General features: G+C 47.5%; 1 protein-coding gene across 1 annotated transcript; it reads left to right on the top strand.

Annotated features, from left to right (window-relative positions):
• Positions 1–6,410: 6,410 nt before the first annotated feature.
• On the top strand, positions 6,411–7,264 carry LOC123115531 (zinc finger protein 2). Its single transcript, XM_044536668.1, has one exon. It carries the CDS (start codon positions 6,549–6,551, stop codon positions 7,035–7,037), a length of 489 nt encoding a protein of 162 aa, XP_044392603.1. The 5' UTR covers positions 6,411–6,548; the 3' UTR covers positions 7,038–7,264.
• The last annotated feature ends 6,530 nt before the right edge of the window (positions 7,265–13,794 follow it).

Genomic DNA, 13,794 nt, shown 5'->3' with positions numbered 1-13,794 from the left:
TTTATTTGAATAATACCTTCAATGGTCTTGCACCTAAAATGAATGGTTCATTGAATCTCGATCGTAGTGATACACATTTTCATGCCAAAAGATATAAGATAGTAATGATAGGACCACTTACTTGTGGCACTGCCATGGAAGTCATATTGGTATAAAAACGCATGAAGAAGCTCCATGTTGATGGATCTTTGGACTCACTCGTTTTTGAAAAGTTTGAGACATGCGAGCCATGTCTATTGGTGTATATGCATGAAGAAACTACATGCAGATGGATCGTTTGGAATCACTTGATTTTGAATCACTTGAGACATGCAAATCATACCACATGGGCAAGATGACTTAAAAGCCTCGTTTTCAGTGAGATGGAACAAGATAGCAACTTGTTGGAAGTAACACATTTTGATGTGTGCAGTCCAATGAATGCTGAGGCATGCAGTGAATATCGTTATGTTCTTACTTCACGGATGATTTGAGTAGATACTGAGTATATTTACTTGATGAAACACAAGTCTGAATTATTGAATGGTTCAAGTAATTTCAGAGTGAAGTTGAAGATCATCGAGACAACAGGATAAAATGTCTATGATATGATCATAGAGATGAGTATCTGAGTTACGAGCTTTGGCACGCAATTAAGACATTGTGGAAATTGTTTCACAATTAATACCGCCTGGAACACCATAGTGTGATGGTGTGTTCGAACATCATAGTTGCACCCTATTGGATATGGTGCGTACCATGATGTCTATTATCGAACCGTTCATGGGTTAGGCATTAGAGACAACCGCACTCACTTTAATAGGGCACCACGTAATTTCGTTGAGACGACACCGTTTGAACTATGGTTTGGAGAAACCTAAGTTGTCGTTTCTTAAAAGTTTGGGGCTGCGACGCTTATGTGAAAAAGTTTCAGGTTGATGAGCTCGAACCCAAAGCGGATAAAATGCATCATCATAGGACACCCAAAACAGTTGGGTATACCTCCTATCTCAGATTCGGAAGCAAAAGTAATTGTTTCTAGAAACGGGTCCTTTCTCGAGGGAAAGTTTCTCTCGAAAGAATTGAGTGGGAGGATGGTGGAGACTTGATGAGGTTACTGAACCATCACTTCAACCAGTGAGTAGCAGGGCACAGGAAGTTGTTCATGTGGCACCTACACCAATTGAAGTGGAAGCTGATGATAGTGATCATGATGCTTCGGATCAAGTCACTACCGGACCTCGTAGGTCGACAAGGACACGTACTACTTTAGAGTGGTATGCAATCCTGTCTTAGAGGTCATGTTGCTAGACAACAATGAACCTACGAGCTATGGAGAAGCGATGGTGGGCCCGGATTCTGACGAATGGCTCGAGGCCATAAAATCCGAGAGAGGATCCATGACTTTGGAAGAAATACTTGATGGTCGGGTACAGATGGATTTTAAAAGGAAGACAGACAATGATGGTAAGTATCGCCATTAAGAAAGCTCGACTTGTCGTTAAGATGTTTTCCGACAAGTTCAATGAGTTGACTACGATGAGACCTTCTCACTCATAGCGATGCTAAGAGTCTGTTGGAATTATATTAGCAATTACTGCATGATTTATGAAATCTTGCAGATAGAATGTCAAAACATTGTTTCCTCGACGATATCCTTGAGGAAAGGTTGTATGTGATACAACCAGAAGGTTTTGTCAATCCCGAAGAACGCTAACAAATATGCAAAGCTCCAGCAATCCTTCTAAGGACTGGAGTAAGCATCTCGGAGTTGGAATGTACGCTTTGATGAGATGATCAAAGATTTTGGGTTTATACAAAGTTTATGAGAAACTTGTATTTCCAAAGAAGTGAGTGGGAGCACTATAGAATTTCTGATGAGTATATGTTGTTGATCAGAAATGATGTAGAATTTCGGGAAAGCATATAGGGTTATTTGAAAAGTGTTTTTCAATAGAAAACCTGGAATAAGCTGCTTGAACATTGAGCATCAAGATCTATGAGGATAGATCAAAAGCGCTAAATGGTACTTTCAAGATGGATCAGTCAAAGAAGGAGTTTTTGCCTGAGTTGTAAGGTATGAAGTTAAGAGTTAAAGCTCGACCACGACAGAAGAGAGAGAAAGGACGAAGGTCGTCCCCTATGCTTCAGACGTAGGCTCTATAGTATGCTATGCTGTGTACCGTACCGGAAGTGTGCCTTGCCACGAGTCAGTCAAGGGGTACAAGAATGATCCAGGAATGGATCATTGGACAGCGGTCAAAATTGTCCTTGGAGTAAATAAAGGACATGTTTCTCGATTATGGAGGTGATAAAGAGTTTGGCGTAAAGGGTTACGTTGATGCAAGCTTTAACACCTGTCCGGATGACTCTGAGTAGCAAACCGGATACGTATAGTGGAGCAACCATTTGGAATAGCTCCAAGTGGAGCGTGGAAGCAACATTTACAATATGACATAGAGAATTGCGAAATACATACGAATCTGAATGTTGCAGACCCGTTGACTAAAACCTCTCTCACAAGCAAAACATGATCAAACCCCAGAACTCATTGAGTCTTAATCACATGGTGATGTGAACTAGTTTAGTAACACTAGTAAACTCTTTGGATGTTGTTCACATGGCGATGTGACCTGTCATTGTTAATCACATGGCGATGTGAACTAGATTATTGACTCTAGTGCAAGTGGGAGACTGTTGGAAATATGCCCTAGAGGCAATAATAAATTAGTTATTATTATTATATTTCCTTGTTCATGATAATCGTTTATTATCCATGCTATAATTGTATTGATAGGAAACTCAGATACATGTGTGGGTACATAGACAACACCAAGTCCCTAGTAAGCCTCTAGATGACTAGCTCGTTAATCAATAGATGGTTACGATTTCCTGACCATGGACATTGGATGTCGTTGATAACGGGATCACATCATTAGGAGAATGATGTGATGGACAAGACCCAATCCTAAGCCTAGCACAAAGATCGTGTAGTTCGTATGCTAAAGCTTTTCTAATGTCAAGTATCATTTCCTTAGACCATGAGATTGTGCAACTCCCGGATACCGTAGGAATGCTTTGGGTGTACCAAACGTCACAATGTAACTGGGTGGCTATAAAGTTGCACTACAGGTATCTCCGAAAGTGTCTGTTGGGTTGGGACGAATCGAGACTGGGATTTGTCACTCCGGTAGACGGAAAGGTATCTCTAGGCCCACTCGGTAGGACATCATCATAATGTGCACAATGTGACCAAGGGGTTGATCACGGGATGATGTGTTACGGAACGAGTAAACAGACTTGCCGGTAACGAGATTGAACAAGGTATCGGCATACCGACGATCGAATCTCGGGCAAGTACAATACCGCTAGACAAAGGGAATTGTATATGGGATTGCTTGAATCCTTGACATCCTGGTTCATCCGATGAGATCATCGTGGAACATCTGGGAGCCAACATGGGTATCCAGATCCCGCTGTTGGTTATTGGCCAGAGAGCTGTCTCGGTCATGTCTGCATGATTCCCGAACCCGTAGGGTCTACACACTTAAGGTTCGGTGACGCTAGAGTTGTTATGGGAATTGGTGTGCAGTTACCGACTGTTGTTCAGAGTCCCAGATGAGATCTCGGACGTCACGAGGAGTTCCGGAATGGTCCGGAGGTAAATATTTATATATGAGAAGTCCTATTTTGGCCACAGGAAAATGTTCGGGATTTTTCGGTATTGTACCCGGAAGGTTCTAGAAGGTTCCGGAGTGGGGCCTACCAGCATGGGGGGACCCACATGAACGTGGGTAGTGGGGGCAAGGTCCCACACCCTTGGTCAAGGCGCACCAAGATCCCCCCTTAGAAGGAATAAGATCATATCCCGAATGGATAAGATCAAGATCCCTAAAAAGGGGGATAACAATCGGTGGGGAAGGAAATGATGGGATTTCTTTCCTCCCACCTTTGCCAACGCCCCAATGGACTTGGAGGGCAAGAAACCAGCCCCCTCCACCCCTATATATAGTGGGGAGGCGCATGGGAGCTTCACCCTTGCCCCTGGCGCAGCCCTCTCCCTCCCCAACACCTCCTCCTCCTCCGTAGTGCTTGGCGAAGCCGTGCCGGAGAACTACAAGCTCCACCACCACGCCGTCGTGCTGCCGGAGATCTCCCTCAACTTCTCCTCTCCCCTTACTGGATCAAGAAGGAGGAGACGTCCCCGGGCCGTACGTGTGTTGAACGCGGAGGTGCCGTCTGTTCGGCACTAGGATCTCCAGTGATTTGGATCACGATGAGTACGACTCCTTCAACCCCGTTCTCTTGAACGCTTCCGCTTAGAGATCTACAAGGGTATGTAGATGCACTCCCCTCTCTCTCATTGCTAGTTTCTCCATAGATAGATCTTGGTGACTCGTAGGAAAATTTTGAATTTCTGCTACGTTCCCCAACAGAGGGCGCGCCCTACCCTGTTGGGCGCGCCCCTGCCTCGTGGGCCACCTGGCAGGCCCCCGATGCCCATCTTCTGCTAGATGTTGTCTTTTGACCTGGAATGAATCATAAGGAAGCTTTCGGGATGAAGCGCCGCCGTCTTGAGGTGGAACCTGGGCAGGACCAATCTAGGGCTCCGGCGGAGCTGTTCTGCCGGGGAAACATCCCTCCGGGAGGGGGAAATCGTCGCCATCGTCATCACCATCGATCCTCTCATCGAGAGGGGGGAAATCTCCATCAACATCTTCACCAGCACCATCTCCTCTCAAACCCTAGTTCATCTCTTGTATCCGATCTTTGTCTGAAAACCTCAGATTGGTACCTGTGGGTTGCTAGTAGTGTTGATTATTCCTTGTAGTTGATGCTAGTTGGTTTATTCGGTGGAAGATCATATGTTCAGATACTTAATGCTATTCAATATCCCTCAGATTATGAACATGAATATGATTTGTGAGTAGTTACGTTTGTTCCTGAGGACATGGGAGAAGTCTTGTTATAAGTAATCATGTGAATTTGGTATTCGTTCGATATTTTGATGAGATGTATGTTGTGTTTCCTCTAGTGGTGTTATGTGAACGTCGACTACATGACACTTCACCATGATTTGGGCCTAGGTGAAGGCATTGGGAAATTGTATGCATGGTCGTACCAGAAATTCTACGATATATGTGATTGGTTCTACGAGAAATTCTATTACATATGCATAACGTGTACAATATGTAGTAGCAGTGGAGGTGTTGTCATGTCAGTCACTAAACAATAAACCCTAAAACACAAAAATGAAAAAGAATTAAATGAAAAACACAAAATGAAATAAAACATAACCCCCTAAACCTCTAGTCATGGTTGGTGTTACCAACCGGGACTAAAGGTCCCCATCCCCCACCGCGTGCTGCCGGCCACGTGGAACGGATTTAGTCCCGGGTCGTGGCTAACCGGGACTAAAGGCCCTTACGAACCGGGACTAATGGTCATTCCTCTACTAGTGTGTGTGGGGGGGGGGGGGCGGGGGGTTGCCCGGAGTGTTGTCGACATAATGGCCACCGCCACCCACGAAGGAAGTCCCCTGGTCGAAAGTTCCGAAACCTATCTCACTGAACCAACATCTAGATCCAGCAAGCTGGCCCGAAGCTACATTGTAGGCATTGGGGGTCAGTTAACACCAATGTAGTTAGGAAATCCTTCACTCACTTAGTAATAATAACTATTGATTTATAGAAGACGACCCCACTTGATATGACCTCATCACACTTTTTTCTAGCTTCGTCCCTACCAATAAGTAACAAGTCACTCGAATCCATAACAGGTAGGATGGGGCTAGAAGCCTAGGTCAGGGACTGTGTCTTCAAATCTGCCGCCAAAAACTAGGGGGGGGGAGGGCTTGCACGCCGTGACCCACGCCTACTGCCATCCGCGCAACAGTATCACACACCGCCCGCCATCGGACACGACCCTCTCCACCCAAAGACGCCGCTTCAGTTTTCAAAGCCCTCCCTACGAGCCATGGAGTGGCGAGGGCCTCGCCGCTTCCTTCATCGGTGGCACAAAATAAAGGGGGCAGGGAGGGGGGGGTGGCTCTAGGGTATCTGCCTCAGAGGGCCGATGCTAGTACCTACCAAAATGTTTTGTTTTGTCTGTTGCATTCCTTGTAGTCAATAATATGAAACCATAACCCATTTTTTGGTAGATAAGGATGATCATATTCCAAAAGCTACAACAACAAACACATAGAGTACATGATATTGATCACTAGTACTACGTACTAGGTACCAACTACATATGTGATCTCTGTAGCAATTATGTTGTTCAGTTCCTTCAGGGTGAGGGCAACAGTAGTAGGCACCCAACTTGGATGTCGTCTTCCTCCGCAGCTACAGCCATGGTGACCCACCCTGGCAATAATGCAGCTCTCCCAGATTTAGGACGGGGTCTGCTTCCCTTTTATGCCCCGTCCTATAAACACACACACACACCCACAAGCAGAGCTCACCTCACCAGCAGCTACCTAGTAGTGGTAAAGGCTTGATTTACAGAATTGGCACCAGGAGAGCCAGAGTCTGGATCAAAAGCATTCGATCTCGTTTGCTCTCTAAAGAATGGCGGCTCCACCACCTCCCGCCTTCATGGACGACGACGAAGATATGGACGCCGTCGACCTGTCGCTGACACTCGCCCACACGCCGTGGCCGGCGTCACCGTCGTCTCCTCCGGCTGCTTCATCAGGTGGTGGCAATGGCAGTGGCAATGGTGGTCGTGGTGGCGTGAGGCTGTTCCCCTGCCTGTTCTGCAACAAGAAGTTCCTCAAGTCGCAGGCGCTAGGGGGGCACCAGAATGCGCACAAGAAGGAGAGGAACATCGGCTGGAACGCGCACCTCTACACCACCCCCATCAACACCAACTCAGCCGCTGATGCCATGCCCAACCACCAGACGATGTACCCCATCCAGGTCTCGCACTCCTGCCAGCACCAGGGGTACCCCCACGTCGCCGACGGCGGCTCGCCGGGGGGCAGCTGGTGGCGCGACCAGGACGGCGACAAGAAGCAGCAACAGCCGAGGAAGGTCGACCTTAACCTCAAGCTCTAGCTACCTAGTTCTGTTATTTTCCTTTTTATTATTATATTATTTTCCCCCCTCTCTTTTTTAGTCGATGTTTTCCTCTCTTTCTCTTCTCCCTTTTTAGTGTGGGTGGGTACTTGTTAATGAGTGTACCTTGTGCTGATTGTACCGATCGAGTGTGCAATTGATGATAATAAACAAGTAGTTGTTCGATTGTTTGGGAAAAGAAACAGAAATATTGCACATTCTTTAAATTAACATCTACACATAATCTTGCTGTAAAAAAACATCTATACATAATCTGGTCAGCTGGTGTGCTGTGTGTGGACTGTGGACGTCTATGTCGTGTTGTTTTGAGCTCCTCCAAAGTTCTACATAAAAAATCTACAGAAAGGTATTCCGGTGATTTTATTTTTGACAAAGATAGTGTAATGCCACCGCAAGTAATTAATGTGAACAAAATCTTCGAAATGTTTCCTTTTTTGAACAATCACCAGGGAGAAAGGATCCCCACCTAAATGCATTACTCAAAGGTGATCATGGATGACAGAGTTACATGTTTGTGCTAGAAGGCAAGAGAGGTATTGCCGTCATGACATGGTTGCGCTAGAACGCGACGAGAGGTATTGCAATCATGACATGGTGTTTTTTACAAGGATTCTAAAATATATATGTCCAAAGGTAGAAATCAGCAATAATCTTCCTAATGGTAGTGGCTGAAGAGTGAGTGTTGTGTTGGAAGACCTGAACATTCCTAGAATCTCAATTTTTTTTTCATAAAATGGAAAGAGCAACCGAGGCCCATAGGTCGTTGTCGAGGCCATTTAGTGTTGGGGTGCAAATGATTGTACAATTTGTGTTTCGCGAGAGAAACAACAGCCCATCTATTGCTAGCTAAGCATTTGTGATTTGTCCATTCTTTCTAATGCATAGCTGATTAATAGCTACTGCACACAATAGTCAAAACATTTTAATTAACTCCAAATTAAGCCAATTGCTCAAGAATTTTTTAACGTTGATCTAAATTATAGTGTAAATTTCTTATTTGCTCGAGTTTTGAATCTATAGTTAAAATGTAATTTAAGGTGGCTAAAATATTAAAATAAAAGCTTGTTAATTACAGTATCTGAACTCTAAGTATCAAAATTGTGCAACATGCATCTCTCAATCATTCAATTGTGAGTTAAGATGTGCCAGACATGAATTTCCTTTTTCCCAATATCTAAGAGAATTCCTATGATTTATTTTGAATTATCGGGAATGTGGCACCGAGTGGCGTCCAAATCAACTGAGGCATGAATCTAACAGGTGGGTCCAAGCTGTCAGAATGCACAACAAATCTTGTCGATTGTTTTTCAACAAGATTTGTTGTTAAACAGGGTAAATGGAGTAGAATATTGCACAACAGGGACACCAACAACAATTTACTCTTGTTTTTCTAGCGCACGTTTGCGTTAATTTTCCCAGTCCACTGTGCTACACACAGTGACTTGCCATCTAATTGCTACACGAGATATAGATCCGAGATCGACATGTAGGGCCTATGTGGGTGGAGATCGATCGGCGGCGTTAATCTTGTGCGTGACGCTAATGGATCCATCAATTAGTTGGGCTACTTTTTGGTGCGCACCAATAATAGGTGTCATGGTGTTCGTCTCACATGCTTATAGCATAATAAATTTTTCTAGAAAGGGCACACTGCATCCAATGCTGACTACTCCCTCCGTTTCTAAATATAAGTCTTTTTAAAGATTACAGTATGAACTACATACGTATGTATATAGACATACTCTAGAGTGTAGATTCACTCATTTTGCTCCGTATGTAGTCTCTTATTGAACTCTAAAAAGATTTACATTTCGGAACGAAGGGAGTACATCATATATACCCTTTGTTTTGGAAAAAGTCCCGCAAAAAAGTTGTTTCAAAAATATATATAGACCCACAAAAGAAAAAAAAACACGTTTGTTTTTGGATGACTTTCGATCTCCTTTTCCACCAGCCACCACCTCCTCCTCCTCCACAAAAAAAGCTAGGGTTTTTGCCTCCCGCCGGCGCCGCCGTAGGTCCGCCTCCTCTCTGGTGGCCCTAGGGCCATGGAGGCGCGGTGAATCTCGGCAAGGACCGGCGGGAGGGCACCGTTTTTAGTTGTTTCTTTCAGTTTTGCTAGGGTTTGTGTCATGCTCAAGAAGACGAGACGGTGGCGGCTCCCTGAAGATGGAATAAAGGTCTCACCGCCTAGCCCCCGTTCCGGCAGTGCGTCTAGCACCGTTGATGGGCGTGTGGAGGTGTGTCTCCGGCGGATCTATCTTTGATGGATTTGCTCGGATCTCATCGTTGTTTGTCTACGTTCGTGTGTCTTCGGATTGGATCCTTCCGATCTACGTTATTCTTCATCTGCGGCGGTTGCTATTCTGCTGCGCTGGTCCTACGGGGCCTTAGAACGACGACTTCCCGACTGTCTACTACAACAAGTTGTGCCCGACTCCGGCGATGGAGGGGCGATGACGGCGACGCGCCTTCGGCTCGCTTCAGTGCTTGTAGTCGTCGCTAGGTGGTCAACAGATCTGGTTGTAATTTCTATTATTTCTGGTATTCGTTGTACTGTCATGTTTGAAGATGAATAGATCAGAAATTTTCCCGCAAAAAAAAATTGATACGTGCCAATTTTCCGGCAAAGACATAATGGCATGTCGCAAATCTATTGAAGATAAAGTTTCCTTGAGTTTGAATGTTCATCGAAATGAGATGTTCTAATTCCCGTCACAAACAACTGGGGCTAGTAATGGCATTGGATCGAAGCAAACCGCAAACTCTAAAATTCGGTGCTAGGTGAGCTCCTTCCAATCCAAGGATCAAGACAAAAGAGAGTACCATCTCCATTGCCAATGGAGATGGCGGATCTCATGATTAATTATTTGAAGAGATTTCTAGAATTGTGATCTCTCCAGACAATCGCAAGCAAGGAGAGGGTGTCCATGCATATACTTGGCCTTCATAAGTTGCAACTATAGGCCCCCTCGTCTCTAAGGAACCGCCAGAACCACCGCATCATGAAAGCCACATTCATGTGTCGGGAAGCCAGAATACCCATAACCCCTTGGAGGCAATCTTATAAATGGTGGGGCGCTACATAGGCAAGAGTCGGTAAGCACGAACTTGCTCTCCTTGAAAGTGAATCTCATGTACCACGCCTCTGCCTTAACCCGCTCAACTAGCCGGTCAAAGTCCCGGGTAAGAATCCTAGCGCCGTTGATGTCAGCCCTAGGTAGGTGACCGGGAACGAAGACAACTTGCAATTAAGGTCTTTCGCAATCCGTTGTTGCTCTTCAACCGGATACCCCATGATCAACACTTTATGGTCGTCGGAGGGAGAAGTTGATCTTCTTGAGGCCTCGGCGATGGCCTCAAAGCAGAGGAGGAGAAACTTAAGATTGATAATGTCAAACTTTTACCTCTTCACCGTGACCTTCAGGTACATGAAAAGATTTAGTCCATAGTCTTGTGTGCAGGCAATCACAGACGACATAGTACATATACATACACATGTTGATGTTTTGGCCCGCTTGGGTGTTGCTGAAGCGTGACGACATCTCCTCCCCCGCCGTGGCGCGGCGCTCGATCACCACGTGCTGCCTGCCGACAAGTAGAGTTAATTTGTCATTAAGAGAGGACTAGTCGTCCAGTGACAGCAGAGTGTGTGCTATGCTACAGAAGTAGAGATTCCCTGCAGTGTCGATCGTACTACGCACAACAACATACGGCGGGCGCCACACCAGAACACCCACGTACTACCTCCTGGGTCCTGTCTGTGGTCGACGCACCCAGTCCGGCCCAGGGATATATATACTATCCTAAGCCAAACCACATCCAAACGGCAGACGGTCAGATGCATGCGGTAAGCTTGGTCATCGGCATAGGAGATGGTCAAAAAGCTCTCTCTCTCTCTCGAAAAAAGGAGGTGGTAGAAAAAACGGTTATGTGGCTGTTGCACGATTTCCAAAAATACGGTGTGATGCATGCGGTAGGCGTGGTTGAATTTTAAATGACCGTGGTTGAAGGAGTCGCTCCTCAAATGAGCCTCAAACGTAAGGGCTGACCGGCACCATTCATATTCAGTTTAAATATGAGGCGGATATGGGGCGTCCGAGCACGCCCATCACGTCAGACCCGGCCCACGCTGGCCGATCCGACCCCATATTTATCCCCATCCGCTCGTCGGATCAAACCCTAGCCACTTCACTTCATTCAATTCCCTCCGCTACTCAAACTCGTCTCTGCCGGCGTCCGGCCATCTCCGGCATGGCGGGCAGCGGATCCGAGTCCTTCACCTCCAGATCCCTCGACCCCGAGCTCATCCTACACGGCCCCGAGGAGGAGATGGTCGTCCGGCTTGTGCCCCGCCGCTCTCGGCAGGAGGCCCGTGCACGGCAGCGCTCAGTCTCCTTCCGTCGGGAATCCACTGCGTCCGCCCAAATGTCGCATGAATCCGGTGCTAGGGCAGCCGTCGCTGCCTTGCCAGAGGTGGTGCGGTCCGTTTGACGTCCGAACGTGTTGGCAGATGCGCAACCCCTCCATTGGCGTGCCGAGCATTTGAACACATCATGGGCCTCGTCCGATGAAAACATGGCACGGCGAGCCCGCTATGCCAGGCACCGCACACGGGAGGCAGTGGACATCGGTGAGGCAGGGTCGTGATCTCCGGCGCCCCGTATGGTGCATAAGTCTGCGTGCCAGAACCGCATCGTGGTGGACGTCGTCGGCTCGTCCCAGGACAGATCCATCATCGATCTGAAGTCCACCGGCACCGTTCGGGTTACGGGCTCCGGCGAGGAAGAGTAGGGTATGGGAGACGGCGGCGCCATGAGTCCCGTGAGCCGGCGCGTGTCCCATGCCTACTGTACCTTTCCGGCGACGTGAGCAACACTCTAAGGCCCTGTTCGGAAGTGCTTCGCCTCCGCGCTTCTCCAGAAGTGGGCGAGAAGCTGGCCGAACGCTTCGGCTCCGCGAAGCCAACTTCAAGAAGCGGAGGCGGCCTTGAGTGCAAATTTGAGAAGCTGCCCAAGCACAGCTTCATGAAACGGCGGAGGAGAAGTTCAGCATAATTACTAGAGGAATGCCACCGCCAAGTCAAGAAAACGATTCGTTTGCACTATCGCTACAACTCCTGTTATCCTGTCGCTACAACTCCTGTTTTCCTATCAATACTCCTCCACCAAGTCAGCCGAACGAGCAGCCGAACGCTAGCCCAGCTCCCGCAAGAAGCCAGCCCGCCCAGCTCCCGCGAGAAGCTGGCTCGTTTGGGAATCTGGACAGCTTCCGAACGGAGCCTAAGAAGCGTAACCGGCCGCTCGACATGGCCACGGCAGGACCGAGCAAGCTCCGGTTAGACTAGGTTTCACGTTGCATGTAATAATATGAATTTGAGATTTCTAATTTGAGGTGTGATTTTGTATTACCTTCACGTATATACCAGTAAGAAAAGTCACCAGTTACGAAGGAGGACCCCACCCTCCGGCGTCGCCCCCCGCGAGGCGACGACACTACTAGCCGAAAGCTTATCACTAGTAGAAAACAAGGCATCTGTCCTGGTTCAAAAGGGCCTTTAGTCCCGGTTCTGCAATCGAGAAAAAACAATCGGGACGAATGCCCATTACTTTTAGTCCCGGTTGGCTTACGACCGGGACTAAAGGAGCTCCACGTGGCCGCTATGGGGCGCCTAGGCAGGAGGACCTTTAGTCCCGGTTGGTAACACCGACCGGGACTAAAAGTCAGCCACGCGTCATGTGACGCCCGGATATTTAGGCTACAGTAACCCCACGTTAATGTTGCCACGTCACCACAATTATTGTTGTTAATCTCTCGTTAGTTCAAAACCGATTCAAATTCAAATCCAAAAGCAAGTAAACAATAAAAGTTTTCAAATATCAAAACTAAAATGTTCGCAGTGAACCAAATATTGTATAGGTAATTATGATGGAGAAAACACACCTTTATAAAATGTTTAAATACTATAAGATGAATAAAACAGCAGCAAAAACAGTTATTTAAATACCTTTTGTAATTAATAAAATGTCAAACTAATTTATTGGAGGACTAGACTTCTTGTGACTATGGACTAAGTTGAAATACTAATTTAGATACTAAGTGTATATTTTACTAAAACTAAAATAATAGGAAACAAAACTAAAACAGAAAAAGTAAAGTAAATAAAAAGTAAAAACAAAACAAAACAGAAGAAAAAGGAAACCCCCCCACAGGGCCAGTCGGCCCAGCTGCTAGCAAGGCCGGCCCAAATCGGCCTAGGCCGCCCCCTCACTCCACCATAAACCCCACCCCGGTCAAACCTAAACCGTGACCCGCACCCACTCCCCCTGCACGATCCCCATCCCACTCTCTCGTCTCTCTCCCCCATCCCCGATCCAGATCGGGATCGGGGGGAACGAACCCCATGTCGCCCCGACCCCTCGACGAACCCCGCCGTCGCTGGAGCCACCCCGCCGGACCTTCCCTCGCCGGATCTCTCCTCCTCAAGCCGCTCGCCGGAGCCGCCTCGCCTTCCTCTTCGTCGTCGACCACGTCCCCGTCACCCACCTCGAGCACCGCTGCCCCATGCCCTACAGCCCCCCTGTGAGCTCCCCCTTTCCTCCGATCTCCCTCTCGCACCCGCCCGCGCGACCACGTCGCCGCGCCCCCATTTGCCGCTCGCGGCCTCGCCGCTGCCGTCGCCCCGCAGCCACGCGCGCTGGTGCTCCTGTGCGCCACCGTACGCATCGCCGTTCCC

Source organism: Triticum aestivum, chromosome 5B, assembly GCF_018294505.1.
Source record: "Triticum aestivum cultivar Chinese Spring chromosome 5B, IWGSC CS RefSeq v2.1, whole genome shotgun sequence".
NCBI lineage: Eukaryota > Viridiplantae > Streptophyta > Magnoliopsida > Poales > Poaceae > Triticum > Triticum aestivum.
Note: the sequence above shows the minus strand (reverse complement) of the source record. Positions and strands in the feature narration are given on the sequence as shown.